The following is a 19,891-nucleotide window of genomic DNA, read 5'->3' as shown; positions in this document are numbered from 1 at the left end:
ACTGAACCTTAAGTTCAGTAGGGAAGTGAGGGAAGTTTTCAGGAAGGGTAATTAATTCAGTGATAATTTATTAAGCACTGCTAAGCAGGAGGCACTGTGTTTTAGGAGTTGGAGATTCAACGGCGAACAAGGTAGACCATCCTTGTATTCATAGAACAAAGAGTCTATTATGGAACGGCATAAATGTAAAACTTATGACAATCCTTTTAAGGGATCATTAAAACTTATACGTTCCTTTTGAATATGGAGTATTCATCAAGAAAACTACATTATAGCTTGTACAATGGAAAAAGTGGGGAAAAGTCTTAACAGTACTCTCTTTAGATGTGCATAAATTTGCAAAATATGTCTAAGGTTATGTTTTATGTCTTAATACAAAGATTCAAAGTAGCCCTTAGTTTTCAGAATAAATTATATTATTAGCAAATATTATTATAGAAAAGGAGCTTAATTTCTACATGATGGGTCCTGATCACAGTAAAATGACTAGGCTGATTTTCCTCTGGGTTTAGCTTGTTGTTTGGTGATTAACAAGCTCTGAGCACAAGCCCTGATACTTAATAGGTGCTGTCTATAAATTCCTATTTAAATTACTGAAGAAGCATTACATATTTTGACTTGCAGAAAAATGCCACTATAAAAGTACTGACTACATTTGGTCATTGATTTCAAGTAGATGACCAGCCCATAAAAAAATTCCTGGGGGCCAGGCGTGGTGGCTCACACCTACAATCCCAACACTTTGGGAGGCCGAGGCAGGTGGATCACAAGGTCAGGAGTTCAAGACCAGCCTGGCTAACATAGCGAAACCCTGTCTCAACTAAAAACACAAAAAATTAGCCAGATGTGGTGGTTGGCACTTGTAATCCCAGCAACTTAGGAGGCTATGGCAGGAGAATTGCTTGAACTCAGAAGGCAGAAGTTGCAGTGAGCCAAAATAGCGCCATTGCACTCCACCCTGGGTGACAGTATGAAACTCCGTCTCAAAAAAAAAAAAAAAAAAAAATCTTGGGAAATTCAAATACGTTGATCTCTGAGAGGTATGAATAAGGCATACAACAACCTAAGTAATAGTGCATTGCAGTTATTACTATTGTCATTTGATATTAATATATGGTTATATACATATTTACATAAATATGATTTTATTACTATATAATTTATTACTAATACTTTATTGGTAATTAAGTAATTTGTAAAGGAAATAAATCCTAATGATCTATTTCTTTGAAATGTTAGATAGGGTAGAGAAGTTTTTTTTTTTTTTTTTTTTAAGAGACAGGGTCTTACTCTGTTGCCCAGGCTTGAGTACAGTGGTGCAACTGTAGCTCACTGCAGCCTTGAACTACTGGGCTCAAGCAATCCTCCTGCCTCAACTTCTTACGTAGCTAGGACAACAGGCATGTGCCACCACATCTAAATAATGTTTTGTGGAGATGAGGATTTCGCTATGTTGCCCTAGCTGTTCTAGAACTCCTGGCCTCAAATGATTCTCCTGCCTCAGCCTCCCAAAGCACTGGGATTACAGGCATGAGCCATCGTGACTGGCTGGGAAGTTCTAATTTAACAAAAGAAAAGTTCTAATAAATATAAATCAATTTCAATTATTTAGAATGCAAACAAGCATCTCGTGAAGGTCTCTGTGCTCCAGGTTGGGGAGGAAGAGTTGGAGAGGGCACCGGCTGCACACTGTCCTGGCCTATGCTAGGGCATTACAAGTCTCAGAGTAAGGGAAGATTTTCTTCTATACTCAGAATCCCTCAGAGCAGGCTTTGCAGGCTGATCCTCCTTCACAGGAATTAAGGAATAGATATCACTCAGTTAGGATTTCATTCTCACACTCTACATGACTAAATCTCATTGCTTTTCAAAGCCTTTCCATACTTACTACATTCCCTAGTCAGGTTGCCAATATAGTAAATCCTTTCAATAAGCAAATATACTTTGTACCACCAGCACTTTGAATAGGCAAAAGTGTGTAAATAATTTGAATTGGTTACTAGATTATTTTAAGTTTTGAAGAGAGTGTGGCAGTTACACAGTAGAGTGGACTGAAGGAAGCCTGAGGTAAGGTAAATAGAGGCTACAGATGATGGAGGCTGCAGCTCTAGAGAAGGAAGTCCGCATTGTCTCAGCTTACTCTATTTTCCTTTAACGGGGTCAGAATTTCCAGAATTTGTTCTTGGAGGTATTTCTGTCACACAGCTAGAAATATAGGTAACTGTGTATTCTTAAACAATTGTTTAACAGAGACACATTTTAGAGCTGGAGGGGAATATAAACTTCAATGAAGGTCTTTCGTTCCTAGGCATTAATCCAGGTATTATTTATTAGAGGTCCTCACATTTAGCAAATGATTTTTAGTTCTGGGTAGAAGGAAAAATTGCTGAATGTTGCTTCCCTTAATACTCTATTATTCTTTTGTAACACCTAGTAGTTTTTCTGCATGCTATATATCCCGGAAAAAAAAGTCAGAGGTTGAGTCTGGTGTTCTGAGGATATCAGAAAAGAATCAGGTCACAGACTCAGTTTCTTAGCCTTGTTGGGTACTAAAATGTGAATTATTTTGAGAATCAGATGCTAACCACAGTCAGAGAGGATAATGTTTAAGATAAGACTGACTTAATAAAACAGTTTTTTAGATTGTATAGTGCTGTCCTGTATCATAATTATATAACACTAAATGACATTGTCTATTTTTAAGTAACCATTGTGGTCTGTAAATATACAGGTACTTAATAATTTTTGGAAACACTGGAGAGGAGAAGTCATTTAAATGTTCTACCTTCCACTATGAATTGTGATGCTATGGAACAAAATTAGATAATAAGAGTAACAAATTAGAATTCTTAGGAATGAATATACTTTAAATTTTAAGGTATTGTATTTATAATATATATATGGTCAATCCTATAATCTTGAGATACATTTCTATTTTAAATAAGAATAGGATTCTCATAACAGGTTATTTTACTATTTGTAGTAACTAGCCCTTTTTTTTCCCCCATGAATTTAAGTTAGTCTAGCAATAAACATTATACCAAAATTCCTCCAGGACAAAATATCCCTTTTAGAGTTTAGTAGCGGGCAGTGTGGCAGGCACCTGGATCTGTAACAGCACACACAAGCAATATGGAAAGAAATTCTGAACACTTCAGGAAGGAGCAGTAGAAAATGAAGACAGAGAGTCAAATGCACCTGGAGGCTAATGTGAGAAAACATGGCTATTCCCTCTTAAATTCTGAGGTTGAGGCTTTTGTTTTTTGTTTTGTTTTGTTTCCTCCATCTACTTATAGATTTCGGTGTTAGAAGCAGGACTAAAATCACAAACTTTAATGGAGTTCTACGTTGACAACCAAGAAAATCTGTCTGATTTCTCATTTCAATCTCTGTTTCTTTCGTTTCAAGATGGAGTCTGGCTCTATCGCCCAAGCTGGAGTGCAATGGTGCGATCTCAGCTCACTGCAACCTCTGCCTCCTGGGTTCAAGCAATTCTCCTGCCTCAACCTCCTGAGTAGCTGGGATTACAGGCACGTGCCACCATGCCTGGTTAATTTTTGTACTTCTAGTAGAGGCGGGCTTCACCATATTTGCCAGGCTGGTCTCAAACTCCTAAGCTCGTGATCCGCACACCTCAACCTCCCAAAGTGCTAGGATTACACGCATGAGCCACCACGCCTGCCCTTTGCTTTCTATCATTTTTTTCCCCTTTGCTAATCTTCATATCACCTAGGAAATATATGCTCTTCTAGCTTTCTGGAAAGAGCATTAAGATGTGACCAGAACCAGGACAATCAGGTTTTACTTTTCATGGTACTTGAAGCTTTGTTTAACATTGTCCATGAAAGGTAGAAGCTAAAATGGCCCAAAAGATTGAACACAGAATTAAAGCTTTTACGTCATCCTGAAAAGCTAGTGCCAGTTCAAGAAATCTTCATATATCACAAAAGGGAGTTCATGATAGACCTCTTCTGGTGCATTTTAGCCTGGAAAACTATCACTCTGGATAATCCAAGCCAAAATTCCTTAGAATTTTCAGCTTGATAACTGCCTTGATTCTTTAAGAATCCATTCTATGCTAGTACAATAAGGAAAAAAACCTTCACTCTTGTTAGATGAGCAGATTCCTAATCAGCTCTGTAAACTTTCATCCCATCCTTAGCCCTGCCTTCCTTTCACTTCCATCTTTCACTAACCAGAGGTATATGCTTACCTTTAAAAAAAAAAAACTGTAATTATGAATTGAAAATGTTTTAATTCTCAGTAAAATTTGCAATTTCCTCATTTAAAATAAATAACATTTTAATTGTAATGGAGAAAGGGTGTTGCAAGTAACACACAAGTGCTGAAAGTGGGCCTACGGGGGTTGTTAGGACAGAAAATGTATCGAATGCCAACTTGTCTAATACTCCTAAGAGAAAGACTCTTATGGGCCAAGGCTGGTTCAGCAAATATAGTGAAGGAAGGTGGTGAACAAGTAGCCAAGAAGGTTTTCAAAACTTGGAGTGAGAAACATTCTGAAAAATCTCAAGTAGTGAATTTAACTTTTGATATCTAATCCTTTCATCTACCAGAGAACACATTCAAGTAGCATGTTTGAAAAATAATAATACACCCATTTCTAAGTATTGATATTATGTTTACCGTAGATTGTATGGGGTTGTGTTCAACCTTGGTCTTATTAGAGCTATTTAACGATTCAGGGGGGAAAAGATACACTTAGATATTTAGGCTAGAAATTTGGCTCCCACATAGAACTCATTCCTTTCGCTTGTTTTAAACAACGATCCATGGCTTTCTGGGCAAATGTAAAATGAGTAGCCAAAGGGATGTTCTCATATCTTTCTGGTTATCAAAAGTTAAAGAATTTCTAGAAACAGTTTCCTTGGATACTACTATACAGTAAAATTCAAGGCAATGCATATTATAATGTACTTGGTGTTCTAAAAAGTCCCTTTGAAGCATCTAGGTAGAGAGGGGGGAAACAGACAACCTTGGGTCCTCATCTCTTAGAGTTCTTCAGCAACTAAAAACCACTGACACTTTCAGCAGAATTATCATCAACAAACTGGATAAATATTCTAAGTTGACTTTTTTTCTTCCCTTGGATAATAAATATCCAGAAATACAATTAAAGAGAAGACTGCAGATATAGATAACTTCAGGGATGTGAGATGCATTACAGTGGGTAGTAATGACTGGTGTTTTAATCAGGTCACGAGCATAACATACTCTGGCAGGTTTTTTGTTTTTGTTTTTGTTTTTGTTTTCCCCCCCCCCCCGCCGAGACAAGGCCTCACTCTGTCGCCCAGGCTGGAGTACAGTAACATGATAATAGCTCACTGTAACCTTGAACTTCTGGGCTCAAGCAATTGATTTGCCTCAGTCTCCTGAGTAGCTAGGAATACAGGCACACCACTGCACCTAGTTTTTCTATTTTTATTTTTGTAAAGATAGGGTATCACCAAATTGCCCAGGTGGGTCTTGAACTCTTGGTCTCAAGAAACCCTCCTGCCTTGGCCTCCCAAAGCACTGGCATTACATGTGTGAGCCACTGTACCTGATCAGTTCTGGAGTTTTGATGGGAAAAATTGGTTAAAAACGAGTTATAGCAGATATTTGGGAAGTAGCCACATACTCTAGGTACCACTGATTTTTGACCATATTAGTCTAGGTGACCTCTGAGCTCCTGAGTAGCCTGTGTCCAAATCTTTAAACAGCTTCTGTTTTCATTTGTCACACAGACACAGTCAGCTAGCTATGTGGCTGGGGATCTTGAAGGGTTTATGGCTCTCTCTGGAAACTTCTTAAATCCTCCTTTCATACTACCAAGGTGCCCTTTAGAAAATTATTTCTGTGGCACAAAATGCCCTGCCAAAGGGTGAGTAATTTATTTCCTTGCAGCGTGTAATGTCTCAGCCAACCTGATGTTTCACTTGTGAGGGATTGAATTGGTGGGTCATCTCTTTACCTTGGCACCAATTCAATATGTGTATTATACATGTGATTATGTAACAGCTCGACTTTCGTGAGGCCCCTAACCTCAGCCTCCAGTGGCAAGTGACACTTCATTGATATTTAGCATATTTCATCTCATACTTTGACTTAATTTTCTTAGTTTACCAATACAATAATAATAATATGCATTTCTCTAAATTACTTATGCTGAATAAGGGTAAGAGATTATATTATCCTCTACTCATTTAATATATAGTTAGTAATAGCTCTTTTTTGAATGGAAATAGAATACTCTCTGCTGCATAGCAATTTGTATACCACAAAATTTTCTGCTTGTATTCTTTAGAAAAAATTAAAAATTTTAATACAGTGATATGCCTGTTTTACCTTGGAAAACAGCAAAAATAGCAAAAGCAGACAGATGTGTAATTCAAGTATGTTAAGAGAAGGTACATTTATCTTTTAATTTTTGCAGGAAAAAAATCAACAAAATGCTTACTCTGTAACTTAATCAAATTAAGTAGGTGATATGCTTTGGCTCTGTGTTCCCATCCAAATCTCATCTTGAATTGTAATTCCCATAATCCCCAAATGTCAATGGAGGGACCTGATGGGAGATGACTGGATCGTGGGGATGGTTCCCCCATGCTGTTCTTGTGATAATGAGTGAGTTCTCATGAAATTTAATGGTTTTATAAGTGTTTGGCAGTTCCTCCTTCACACGCTTTCTCTTGCCTGCTGCCATGTAAGATGTGCCTGCTCCCCATTCTGCCATGATTGTAAGTTTCCTGAGGCCTCCCCAGCCATGTGGAACTGTGAGTCAATTAAACCTCTTTCCTTTATAAATTACCCAGTCTCAAGGAAGTTCTTTATAGCAATGTGAAAACTGACTAATACTGTTGGTAAAATTAAAAGACCAAAGCATTATCCTGTGGATAATTAGAAAATAATAAATTTGGTTTCAGCCGTAATTCAATTTATGATGTCATTTGCTTATTTAAGTAGGTAAAATTTTTATAATCAAACAGATAGTAACAATTTTCTGATACCCATTTAACATAATTTTTGGCAATTAAATTATACAGTTATAATTATACATAAAAATAAAAATACATGCTAGAAATAAAAATATAAAACATAAAAATGAAAATAAAGCATATATAAAATTTTATATATAGACTCTTCCAATTTATGTGAGTACCCATATAATTACACATGTATATGTGTTTATACATACCCCTTCATATATTTCCAAGAATCCTGAAAGATTAAATGGATTTTTTAATATGCTTGAGTCAAAGTTTTGAAGACATAAACAAATATGACAAGAAATCTATCAAAAGTAATGTATATGCCCTGATATGGTTTGGCTGTGTCCCCACCCAAATCTCATCTGGAACTGTAACTCCCACAATTCTCACACATCACAGGAGGAACCCAGTAGGAGGTGATTGAATTATAGAGGCAGGTTTTTCCTGGGCTATTCTTGTGATAGGGAATGAGTCTCATAAGATCTGATGATTTTAAAAATGGGAGTTTTTCTTTACAAGCTCTCTCTTTGCCTGCTGCCATCCACATAAGATGTGACTTGCTCCTTCTTGCCCTCTGCCATGATTGTGAAGCTTCCCCAGCCACATGGAACTGTAAGAGCAATTAAACCTCTTTCTTTTGTAAAAGGCCCAGTTTTGGGTACATGTTTATCAGCAGTGTGAAAACAGACTAATCCAGTAAATTGGTACCAGAAGTATGGTGCTGCTGAAAAGACACCCAAAAATGTGGAAGCAACTTGGGAACTAGGTAACAGGCAGAGGTTGGAACCATTTGGAGGGCTCAGAAGAAGACAGGAAAATGTGGGAAAGTTTGAAACTTCCTAGAGACTTACTTTAATGGCTTTGACAAAAATGTTGATAGTGGTATGGACAATAAGGTCAAGGCTGAGGTGGTCTCAGACGGAGATGAGGAACTGGTTGAGAACTGGGGCAAAGGTGACTCTTGCTATGTTTTAGCAAAGAGTCTGGTGGCATTTTGCTCCTGCCCTAGAGATTTGTGGAACTTTGAACTTGAGAGAGATGATGTAGGGTATCTTGCAGAAGAAATTTCTAAGTAGCAAAACATTCAACAGGTGACCTGAGTGCTGTTAAAACTATTCAGTTTCAAAAGGGAAACAGAGAAAATAAGTGGAAAATTTGCAGCCTGACAATGCTATAGAAAAGATAATGCCATTTTCTGAGGTGAAATTCAAGCCAGCTGCAGAAATTTGCATAAGTAATGAGTAGCCAAATGTTAAATATCAAGATTATGGTGAAAATGTCTCCAGATCATGTCAGAGATCTTTGCAGCAGCCCTTCCCATCACAGGCCTGGAGGCCTAGGAGGAAAAAGTGGTTTCATGGGCCAGGCTCAGGGTCCCTATGCTGTGTACAGTCTAGGGACTTGGTGCCCTGTGTCCCAGCTGATCCAGCCGCCACTAAGAGAGTCCAAGGTACAGCTCAGGCTGTTGCTTCAGAGGGTAGAAGCCCCAAGCCTTGGCAGCTTCCATGTGGTGTTGAGCCTGTGGGTGCACAGAAGTCAAGAATTGAGGTTTGAGAACCTCTGCCTAGATTTCAGAAGATGAAACGCCTGGATGCCCATGCAAAAGTTTGCTGCAGGGGTGAGGCCCTCATGGAGAACCTCTGCTAGGGCAGTACAGAGGGAAATGTGGGGTCAGAGCCCCACACAGAGTCCCTACTGGGGTGCCACCTAGTGGAGCTGTGAGAAGAGGGCCACCATCTTCCAGATCCCAGAACGGTAGATCCACTGACAGCTTGCACTGTGTGTGTGAAAAAGCTGCAGACCCTCAATGTCAGCTTGTGAAAGCAGCTGTGAGGGAGGCTATACCCTGCAAAGCCACGAGGATGGAGCTGCCCAAGACCATGGGAACCCACCTCTTGCATCAGTGTGACCCAGATGTGAGATATGGAGTTGAAGGAGATCGTTTTAGAACCTTAAGATTTGACTGCCCTGCTGGATTTTGGACTTGCAGTGCACCTGTAGCTCCTTTCTTTTGGCCAATTTCTCCCATTGGAATGGCAGTATTTACTCAATGCCTGTACCCCCATTGTATCTAGGAAGTAATTAACTTGCTTTTGATTTTACGGGCTCACCGGTGGAAGGGACTTGCCTTGTCTCAGATGAGACATAGGACCGTGAACTCAGAGTTAATGCTGAAATGAGTTAAGACTTTGGTGGACTGTTGGGAAGGCATGATTGGTTTTGAAATGTGAAGCCACGAGATCTGGGAGGGGCCAGAGGTGGAATAATATGGTTTGGCTGTGTCCCCACCAAAATCTCATCTTGAATTGTAACTCCCACAATTCCCAAGCATCATGGGAGGAACCCAGTGGGAGGTGATTGAATTATGGGGGCAAGTCTTTCCTGGGCTGTTCTCCTGATAGTAAATGAGTCTCACAAGATCTAATGTGTTTAAAAATTGGAGTTTTTCTGCACAAACTCTCTCTTTGCCTACTGCCATCTATATAAGATGCGATTTGCACCTCCTTGCTTCCCGCCATGATTGTGAGGCTTCCCCAGCCATGTGGAACTGTAAGTCCAATTAAAGCTCTTTCTTTTGTAAATTGCCCAGTCTCGGGTATGTGTTTATCAGCAGTGTGAAAACGAATTAATACATGCCCTGACACCACAACAGACCCAGCTCAAACACTTGCTCCCACACATCCCACCTCCATAACATTACATGGTGACCCTGCTGACTTTAAGGTGCTCCCCTGCAAGCTAAATCTAAGAAGGACTAAAATATGTTTAGCATAGTTTTAGCTTTCAGGATGTTGCTCTGCATTCTAAAGCTTTAGCCATTGTTAAATATTATAATGACAGGTATCCATTAACTATAATATTGTATTAACAAGAAGACTCCTTACTCTAATCATTCTAGAAAAGTAAGAGCTTAATGAGCAAATCAATGATGAGTATTTTGTAGCAGCATGCTTCCTAAATTTCCCTTGGCTCTGTGCACATCTCTCTAGCTCTCCCATCCCTACCACAGTCTAAAATACTGGACCACCTCTTCCCCAAACACTGTGAGAGTCTCCTCCTACCTGCTCTGCCTACAGATACTACTGGGCAACTCTAATCCATTCACTACATTATGTCCAGCTTTATCTTTACAAAGTGCACATTGAATCACTCCACCTTTCAAAGACTTCCTATTATGTTTGTAAAGATTGAAATACAGAGCCTTCTGGTCTAGTCCTTGCCTCTCTGTTGTGCCTCTCTGCTTCGTCACTATCTTGCCCCTTTGGTGTTCTCAGGATATATGAGTTTCCTTTTAATACCTTGAATATACATTGTAATCACCAACTACAGCAAATTTTTTGCACATGAAATGCCCAGTATCTCAAATATTCTTCTTCCTACTCTTACTCCCATCTTTCTCCTAGTTAATTCCTATCGATCCTCCTGATTGCAGCTTAGATATCATGTTTTTTTGTAAAATGTTCTCAGTGTCACATGGTAATTTTTATAGAGCAATATATTTAATTAACCTGTCTCCCCTACTAGAATATAAATTCCATGAGGCAGAGGGACCACATCATGATTTTTGCTGGAATGACAAATATCAAAAAGAAAAAATTAGATAAAATGTAGTTTGCCTCCTTACTACCTGAGTTCATTTTGCATTCACTGAATCATTTCTTTAAGCTGTCTGAATTCTACAGGCTTCTTTTAACAAAGCATATACTTCTAACAACAAAGGCTCTCTTGGAAGGTTCTGAAAATGACTCAATGATAAAAACCATTAAGTACATTTCCATAGCATCCTAAGAAGTTTCGGCACAAGTCTGGGCAGCAAGCAATTGTTGGTAGACTCCTGTGCTCTGCATCACTGCTTTTTAATTTAAATTTCTTTCTGGGAGGTGTTTTAATATAACTAAATGTGCTGAAATCTGTTCTGCATTTATATGATTTAAAATTAGTCTTAAAAGTCAATGATTTATGAAGAACACTGAGTTGATGATGGTTTACAACATTTTTCCCTCCTGACAGGGGACCCATGCTGGGAAAAATAAAACATCCCAATTCTCATTAATGGAAACAGAGCTGAACAGACAACTATAGCTGTTGAAGGTTACTGAAACTGCCAGGAAATTCTAAAAGCAAAACCAAGGTTGGGCTGGCAGATCAATGTGCCTTTTATGTACAATCCTGAAATATAAAACCATGGAATTTCTAATGTTAATGGATACTTTTGTCAATATTTATTCAGGCACTTTTATGTTGTATATTATAGAAGAGAGTAAATAGAGGAATACTCACTTTATAGAGCTAGATCCCAATAAAGATGTATTTATATGCTACATACTCATTTTCCAATTTTTGGAGGTGCACTTAAGGCTTATTATTCTATTGACTAAAGATAGCGAATCTGCATATTTCCTTTGTTATAAGACAATGAAGCTGAATAAAATTTGCTGAAGTAGTTAATACATATTTATGCCAGAGGCATCTCAGATTGGATTAGGCCATCCCCAAAGCCTCTTTCTCCATCTAGCAATCCATTAATTCACCAATCATTAAGCACCTACCATATGACAATTATTTTTTGCACTTCACAAGCTAGTGGAAGAGCATGGGAGATAGGCAGTAACCAACTGTCCCCTGCAGGTAAGTACAGACTTTCTTAAAACACACCTGCAGGGAGTACCCACCTTGGCACCTCATTTGGTGCGTAATACAAATCTGCTTTCCACCCCAGCTCAGATATATTCAGCAATTTCTTCCCCAGACATCTACAACTGCAAGACCAATAGCTTCAGTCAAGCCATTTGCACTGCTCTACTCAGAAACATTCCAAGCATTCTAATTTCTTTTGGAGTGTTGGCCTCATGGTGCTTCTGCACATTAAGGCGTTTCATCAACACTACAGGGTATATTCACAAAATCTTAAAGAATGCCATTTAATGATCTAAAAAGACAATTTATATTCACTTAAGCTTAAAAGCTAAATTTATTATAGAGTACACTATGGTATGTATTATGGAATAAGACGTATGACTGCAAGCTCTTTGAAGGAAGCCCAGTATTTTTATGCAAAGCAGATCATTGACAAATGTTTGTTGAATTGTTGAACTGTGAAAAGTTCAATATATCTCATAAAAAGATAAAAGTTTCTAAACTGCAGTGTTGGTATTTATTCTGAAATCAAAGGAACCAAAAATCAAGGTGAACTGCTACTGTTCTTAGATAGACTCTAAAAATTCTTCTGGCCATCAATGGTAAATCTACAGGGGACAAGGATCTATAAAGAGCACCAACATTCAGCAAAACTGTGAGGAAGGTAACTTGTCTGTGTATCCCTTTAAACTCCCTGTTCAGTTCTCAGCTAGATACTTCCCTTGCTCCATATTCATTCATGAAATAATATGCATTTATGGAGTACTTACTGTCTGCCAGGTACAGTGTTCTAGGTGCTTGGGATATATCACTGATAAAAAGGCAGAATTAACATTCTACCTCATTTATCTATTCAAGACCCTTTTAACAAGTGACCACAGTGCACCTGGAACTATATTCAGCACTTGAAATAGTGACGCAGAAACTTAACATGGCATCTGTCCAAAAGTGAAGCTGCTTGCTAATATGACAAAATTAGAAAGCAGAGACTATTCATGTACAATTTATCTTACCTTGTAATGAATTGAAGATGGAGAAGAGGTACATGAAGGCGATATTTAAGGGGCCCCAGGCAAAGAATGCAAAACCCCACGTCATGCCCAACAGAAAGGTCAAGCTAACCACACTGCGCAGGTTCCTTAACACTTCTTCTCTCAGGGTCCGGTTGCTTCTCTTGCCATTCCTCCCACAGATCTGCACCATTACCACAATGAACATGGCAATGTTTAGAAAAAACATGACTCCAAAATATCCAGCACAGGTCACATAAAATATGACTGGATCCTGAATCCAACAGCTTAAGAAAAAATAAATGAGAAAGAAAAAAGATGTATTACCATGTCCTGTTTACCTAAGACTCTTCTCAGCTTAGTTGGGGCTACTGCAGATTTTCCTCTCAAATGCCTTTAGAAAGTCACTTTACTTTCTTGGACCTCAGTTTCTTATTCAATCTCTTCATAGGTCTTTTGTTCATTTGTTTTTGGATGGCCATTGTCTTACTATCTAGGTAGACAAAGAAGACAAGGTGGCTTCCTGAATTCTGAGTTGATATGAAAACACTTTGGTTGACTTGCTCCAAGCCATGTCTAACTTCCTTTTCTCTTGGGTGCCTGTACACTAAGAATGGGAAATTTAAAAACTCATTTTTGGTCTCCTTTGTATTTAAGGAGTGGCCGTATGACATCGTTTTATAAAGTGATATGAAAGTAGAAGTCTGCCAAAGGATTTTTGGGAGAGCTATTACTGGTAGACTCAACTGGCAAAGCCCTTATTCCTTCTTCCAGCTTCAAACGTACAAGTGAGCTATGGAGCTGCAGCCAGCATCTTCTGTCCAATGACACAGTGGTCAAGCCACCTGCAGAGTTGTTGGCCCTGACATTTTTAGCCACAAAATCAATACCAGTGATTGCCACTACCGTGTTTCTTGTCATGTGCAGAGTAAACTCCTACTCACTTAAGTCACAACTAGTTGTGAGTTTGTTACTGTGGTAAAATAATTGCTACTAATATCATTGCTGTAGATGAGGCAAGACCTTATTATAATTGAGATTAATATATAGATGCTTGTCATGCACAATTACATAGCTTACAATGATTACAAAACATCCCAGTGATATGGAGAAGAAGATACTTGATACTTAGAATATATAGACTGGATAGTAGATGAAAGAAATTTTAAAACTGTATGATATGCAAAGTTGTCAAATAATACAATTTGCAGATGTCCTAGTGCCTAATCAATTCTATGGAAATTCTTAAGACACCTCGAAAATTGGATAAATGATTTAAAGCAATTACATTCATCTTGAAATTCTAGTAATTCATCTTGAAATTCTAGCACAAATGGTTATTATTCTGGGCCATGTCTTCCACGTTGGAACAAAATCTCCACAAAGGCAAAAGCTGTCCTGCACATCTTTGAATTCTAGAAACTAACATGATTCTTGCATATAGTAAATTATCAACGAATGAAATTTCCTAATGGTATAGTAGTTTACTAAATAGTACTTTAAAGTTCTGAATGAGTTGATGAACATACTTCTAAATTCTTTTATTTAGAAATTATTTATTGATTTCTACTTTTAATGTATGTCGTTATAAATGTCCCTGAAACAATACAGATTGTCCCTAGAGCTAACGTTTCTGTTACACATAGAAGTTCTTCTAAAATTCTGGAATTCCTGACCTAACCCCATTATTTTTCCCTAGTTCTTGTGGGGTCTTTCGAGTGCCACTTTACAAATATTAGAGAAGGGAAGACTGCGAAGGAATGGGACAGAGATTGGATAAGTGATGTAAGCGGGTTTGTTTGTTTTTAAGATGGAGTCTCACTCTGTCGCCCAGGCTGGAGTGCATGGCACGGTCTCAATTCACTGCAACTTCTGCCTCCCAGATTCAAATGATTCTCCTGCTTTAGCCTCCCGAGCAGTAGCTGGGATTACAGGCGTGTACCACCATGTCCAGTTAATTTTTGTATTTTTAGTAAAGATGGGATTTTGCCATGTTGGCCAGGCTGGTCTCGAACTTCTGACCTCAGGTGATCCACCCAGGTTGGCCTCCTAAAGTGCTGGGATTATAGGGTGAGCCACTGCGTCCAGCTGTTGTAAATGTTATCCATCCATGAAATGTGCACAGATATGTGGCATTGTGGGTCCCATTTCAGAAATAGGCTCTTTATTCATTCAGTAATTTTTTCAATCAACATATATTTAATTGAATACCCATGGTGGATTAATAAAATATGAGAGCAGTAACTGCCCAAACTGAACAATACAAAAACCTTAATCTCAATGATCTCACAATCTGAAAAGAACTTTCAAAATTGTTTAAGAACTTGCTGATCTCTCCATTCTCTAAATTTCGACATAACATTCCCATTGGCATTGAATCATTCACTCTCTGTCTGATACTGCTATTTAACTCTCTTGAAGATGTGGGTGAGTCTGAGGAGGTGAGAGTGTTATGAAATCTTCTGAAATAGAATGGGTCTTCCGAGGCTAAAAAAACAGACTCTTAGGCATTTTCTCAATTCTTCCATATGACAGAGTACAATGTTAATATGAAAAAGTGTCTCAAACATTTCAGGGCATTCAACTGAATTAATCTGTGGTGTAGCAGAGACTTTGGCAGTCATGCGAATAAACATTAACCTTTTAAAATGAAAGCCCTGTTATTGGCATGGAAATTAACTAATGCTAAATTTCAGGAAACAAAGGATATCTACTCATCACAAAAAGTTTTTATTACTTACAATTCATCACCTTTTTCTTTCCCGTAACTTTCTTTTCCATAGACTTCATTTTTGTTTCTGCTCGCTAGAACAATTGACACCACTAAGGCAGGCAAACCTGTTAGAAAAACACCATGACACAAACTCTTTTGAAGCATCTGAAACTGCTTCATAAGACAGCTAATGAAATGTAAAGAAGAGAGATAAAAAGAAGAGAAATGCAAGCAAGTCAACATTCCATATCCCAGATTCAAACTTCTTAGAAATGGCAACTTGGTTAACAACATAATCCCCTCCTTGGGGTTCAATGTCCAACTCTAACTGGCAACAATCCAAACCTACTCTTAAATGACAGATATTTAAATAAAATTCTGTTTGCTTAGTGGGACTCACTAGAAAACCAGAACCTGATTTGTATCAAATCTAGCACTAGTGAATGTGGTTTCATTAATTAAGAGTGGCAGAGTTTAGGCAGACAAGGTCATTATAGCCTATTCTGCCTCCTTCTATGTAAAGAAAACTCTTTAGAAAAAGGGGAGGAAAAGCAAGGGGGTTATAAAGTCTTTGTAGCCTTCTCTCTCCAGAGATTAAGTATTTCCATGTATATTTCAGTGGGGAAATTCTATGGCAGGTGTGCCAGGTCTCCAAAGAGTGCGCTTATTGCCTCCTGAGGTGGTTTTGAAGGTCTTGAAAATATCTCTCACTTTTATATTTCCATCTGAAACAGACCTGTGAGAACGCTCTAAAATGCCTGACTCAATATGAAACTTGCAAAAACAAAGGAACACAACAGAAGATCTCAGACAGGTTAATTCAACCACCTATGTCTGACTGAGGACTCAGGTTATTACAAAAAGTTCAAGGCAATAATCCTGTAAGTATTCTGGTTGCACACGCAAGAACAACATTCTTTCTCTGGTTTCCAAGACATAGGCATGTGTCTGGGGATGAGTGTAACTAGCCGTCTGAGCTGGCCTTTGTATTTTAAAGCATCATGGGAAAGACACCACTGTCTGCCAGCTGCTTCTTCAGACTTGGGTGGGCTGGCTCTGGGCTCAGGAAATAAGTTTGTGGTGACTCAGGAGTGAGGGCTTTTCCTTTACTCGTGTATATAGTGAGTGCTGTTGATGAGTTTTAAAAAATAAAGTTGTGAAGATGTCCCTTCCTTAGGCTATGTATAGCTAGTCCATGGCATTCACAATTTTGAGGTTCCTCTTAATGGTGCTATTTTTTTTAAATAAGAATTTTTCCTATGAGAATCTGGTAATTTTCATGAGGGAAAAACAAAGCCAAAAAAAATTGAAGAGGCTTACCCCAGCCAACGATGCAGAATTTTAGAATGTATCGGCGAATGTAAGTGTTAAATACTTTAACTAGAGCAATGTACATGTGAATTGCTTCTAGCCCCATCCAGGTAAAGGTTGCCAGAAGGAAGAAATGCAACAGGACTGCAACAGCAATGCAAAGTCCATCCACATTGAAGGAGGTGATCCAGCCATCTAGGAGGAAGAGGAGATTCAGGAACAGCAGGGCTGCACTCAGGTTCATCAAGATTTTGGAGGGATAATCCCTTCGCAATTTCCTAAAAAATGAAAAAAGGAATCTATGACAGAACTAATACTGTATATCAATCTTTTAAGCACAGACCTGTATAAATTCATATCTTACACAACCCTGCAATAAGATAGGTAGCACCACCTTTCTGATGTGGTTCTGCTAAAAGGAGGGGCTAAGGATATTTATGAGTATTTGGCAAGTTATAAAGACTTTAAAAATATTAATTTACTTCAAAATTATTTCCAATTGTTTATACAATTCCCAGTTGGGTTTCAACAGATTTTTTTTTAATCCAGGAAAAATTCTAGAGTTATAAGGATGACATTTTTATTAAAATATAATTTCCCTAAATTATTTGAACCTTCTTGATTTCTAGTGAGTTAAGGATCTTAAAAAAATTGTTTCAGGACTAATTTTATAAGATTATAAAACAAATGTTTTCATGTTTTGCAATACAGAAAGCACCTTATATAATTTTTACTTACTTGAATGTTAATCATTTCTAACAGATTCAAATGCATTTTTTAAATAGAAATACAGTAATTATAAATTAAAATTCTATAGCTAGAAAATTCATGTTGCATAATATATTTTATGAGAAACATGAACATTAGCATTGAACCACCCTACAGTGTATAAATGTTTTTCAAAGCTGAGGCAATTTTCTTATTCACATTTGGAACAGTTAGCAAAGGGTTTGGCAGATTAAAAAAATACTTACTCAAAAGCAACATATGTCAGGAGAGTTGCTGCTGAAAAAATAGCAGATATTCCACACCCAATATAGCTGATGAAAGTGAGGACTTTAGTGTTTCTTGCATCTAACTGTGAGGCACTTCTTGGAAGGTCCTACATAAAACATGGGAAGCAGCTGTAAGAATCTCTCTTCTCATGAGAATGGTTCTGTTTCACCAGAAAGTTCACTGTTAACATTAGAGCAGCTTACTCTCAGGGACTAAAACCAACAGTGTAAATCAATATTAAAATTTCCATTTATTATATTATTTTCAATCAATAAATAAAAGAAAAAAAAGAAACATTACTTCTGTAAGCGGTTATACATTGTTTTTCATCATTACCTTCTTTCCCAAGCTTTTTGCACACCGGTATAACCTGAAGATCAAAACCACCAGGACCGTCAACAGAAACTGGAGAGGAGATGGTTGCCTTGCATAATAAACCATCAGGCCTATTCCTAACAATTGCAGGGCTTGGGGCACCAGTTCAAATGGAGACCCTGGTAGTCTATACGGTCAAACCCTCAAGCCTTTAGGTTCCTTGCCAGTTAGCGAGTAGCTCAGCCAGAGGCTGTGCTGGTGCGGTGACTGCCATGCTCTACGGGTGGTGCGGAGGCTCCTAATCCTGGTCATTTCAATGCTTGGTATGTATGAGGTGGGACAGTCTTTATTTTCATAAATGAGATGCCACTAAGAGTTTTGGGGGTCATAGACTTTTTTATTCCTATAGTACTGAAAGGATATAATTTAAATTGTTCGGAGCTGTTGTGGAGTGGAAAGAAGTAAATACTTTCCAGTGTATTAATATAAAGTATTAATTTCAATGTGCTAAGGGAGACTTACAAAGTCTGGACTTGGTAGGAAAATCTTTCTCCTTAAATGGGGGATTGGGATAGGAATAAATCTTGAGGTAAGACCAATCACTCAATCCTGGTTGGAGGAGAAAGGTACCTCCATTATATAGATGTTCAAAAATGGAGTGTTCTTAGAGAAGGGATGTATTGAATATCTAGTGTAAACTTTTACGTTTTAAATTATGGAGAAAATGTTTATTATTTTTCCTTCTATATGTGAATTGTCTTTAATTTTCATCGAAATGCCAATAAAATCTGCTACTCACACACAGGCCTTAATTTGTGTGTTTCTGTGTGTGTGTGTGTGTGTGTGTGTGTGTGTGAGAGAGAGAGAGAGAGAGAGAGAGAGAGAGAGAGAAATGTGGGTTAGTCTCAGGTTTCACTGATGCAGTAAAGAACAGGTACAGTATCTCTGCGACATCAAGCAACGTACAAAGTGATGGAATTCAGCAGAAGCAAAGGCTCAGAGTCTGAGGGGGCTTCCCCTATCTTCTTATCCCAGGAATCCCTTAAAACACTGGGAGAACACAGGACACCCAAGGTACATGGGAGGGGTTTGAGTCGGTGCCACTTGACTCACAGATAGGCTACCTCAACCAATGATTCATCAGCCCAGAGAGATGAATCATGGTTTTGAGAGATTGCTAAGTGATGTGTCACAAATCCTTGAAAAACCTATGACTTGCAAATCACAATTAAATCCAGAATTTCAAATAGAAACTAAATAAGGCCATTTATTGATACAGATTTATACACAATTTCATGTTGTTTTGTTCTTTTAGAGAATGAAAATACGAAAACTTTTATGATATAGCCAATATGAAAATGTACTAATCTTCATGAAAGCCAGTTTTAGTACAAAGAACTGTAGCAGAAGACATTAAATTCTGAAAATATTTGTAGATCAGAAGATATAATTATAGGTATGAGGTGCACTGTTTTAGCATCTCATATGGTGAATTGGTGAATGTGTCATGGGACAATGCAGACTCTGAGAGTATCTTATACAAGTGAATAAAGAGTTTCTAAGTCAAGAAAAACTCTTAACAAAATCTTGCTGGTCTGGAAAAACTGAAAAGAGAACAACACCAAAAAGGATACATTCTGAAAAGATTTTCTACCAGCAATTTTTAATATTACAAAAACAGACAAGGTGGAAAATGGAAAGATAGCATGAACGATGCTTATCTTCATATACATACATATACATAAAATTAACCATTCAATCAGATGGCAGCAGAAAAAAAATACGTAATTACAAACTCATAATACAATTTAGACAATATATGAAGGAACTGGCCATGTGAAGTCATGGGCAGGCAAACTCTGGCTGCATATAAATCATCTCTGAAGACTAAATTTTGTTACGGTTATCTATTTAATATT

General features: G+C 37.9%; 1 protein-coding gene across 19 annotated transcripts in view; it reads right to left on the bottom strand.

The window, feature by feature from the left end:
* The window catches only part of ADGRG6 (adhesion G protein-coupled receptor G6), a 135,662-nt gene that overhangs the window by 10,985 nt on the left and 104,786 nt on the right, over window positions 1-19,891 (bottom strand). For all 19 annotated transcript variants that reach the window (XM_015137235.3, XM_015137228.3, XM_015137236.3 and 16 more), the window contains 4 exons: window positions 17,636-17,763; window positions 16,671-16,939; window positions 15,379-15,475; window positions 12,641-12,924 (listed from right to left, as the gene is read on the bottom strand). In XM_015137235.3, the coding sequence (XP_014992721.3) occupies window positions 12,641-12,924; window positions 15,379-15,475; window positions 16,671-16,939; window positions 17,636-17,763 (778 nt within the window). The remainder of the gene's footprint in view (window positions 1-12,640; window positions 12,925-15,378; window positions 15,476-16,670; window positions 16,940-17,635; window positions 17,764-19,891) is intronic.

This window comes from Macaca mulatta, chromosome 4 (assembly GCF_049350105.2).
Source record: "Macaca mulatta isolate MMU2019108-1 chromosome 4, T2T-MMU8v2.0, whole genome shotgun sequence".
In the NCBI taxonomy this organism is placed as follows: Eukaryota; Metazoa; Chordata; class Mammalia; order Primates; family Cercopithecidae; genus Macaca; species Macaca mulatta.
This window is presented reverse-complemented; position numbering and strand designations above follow the sequence as displayed.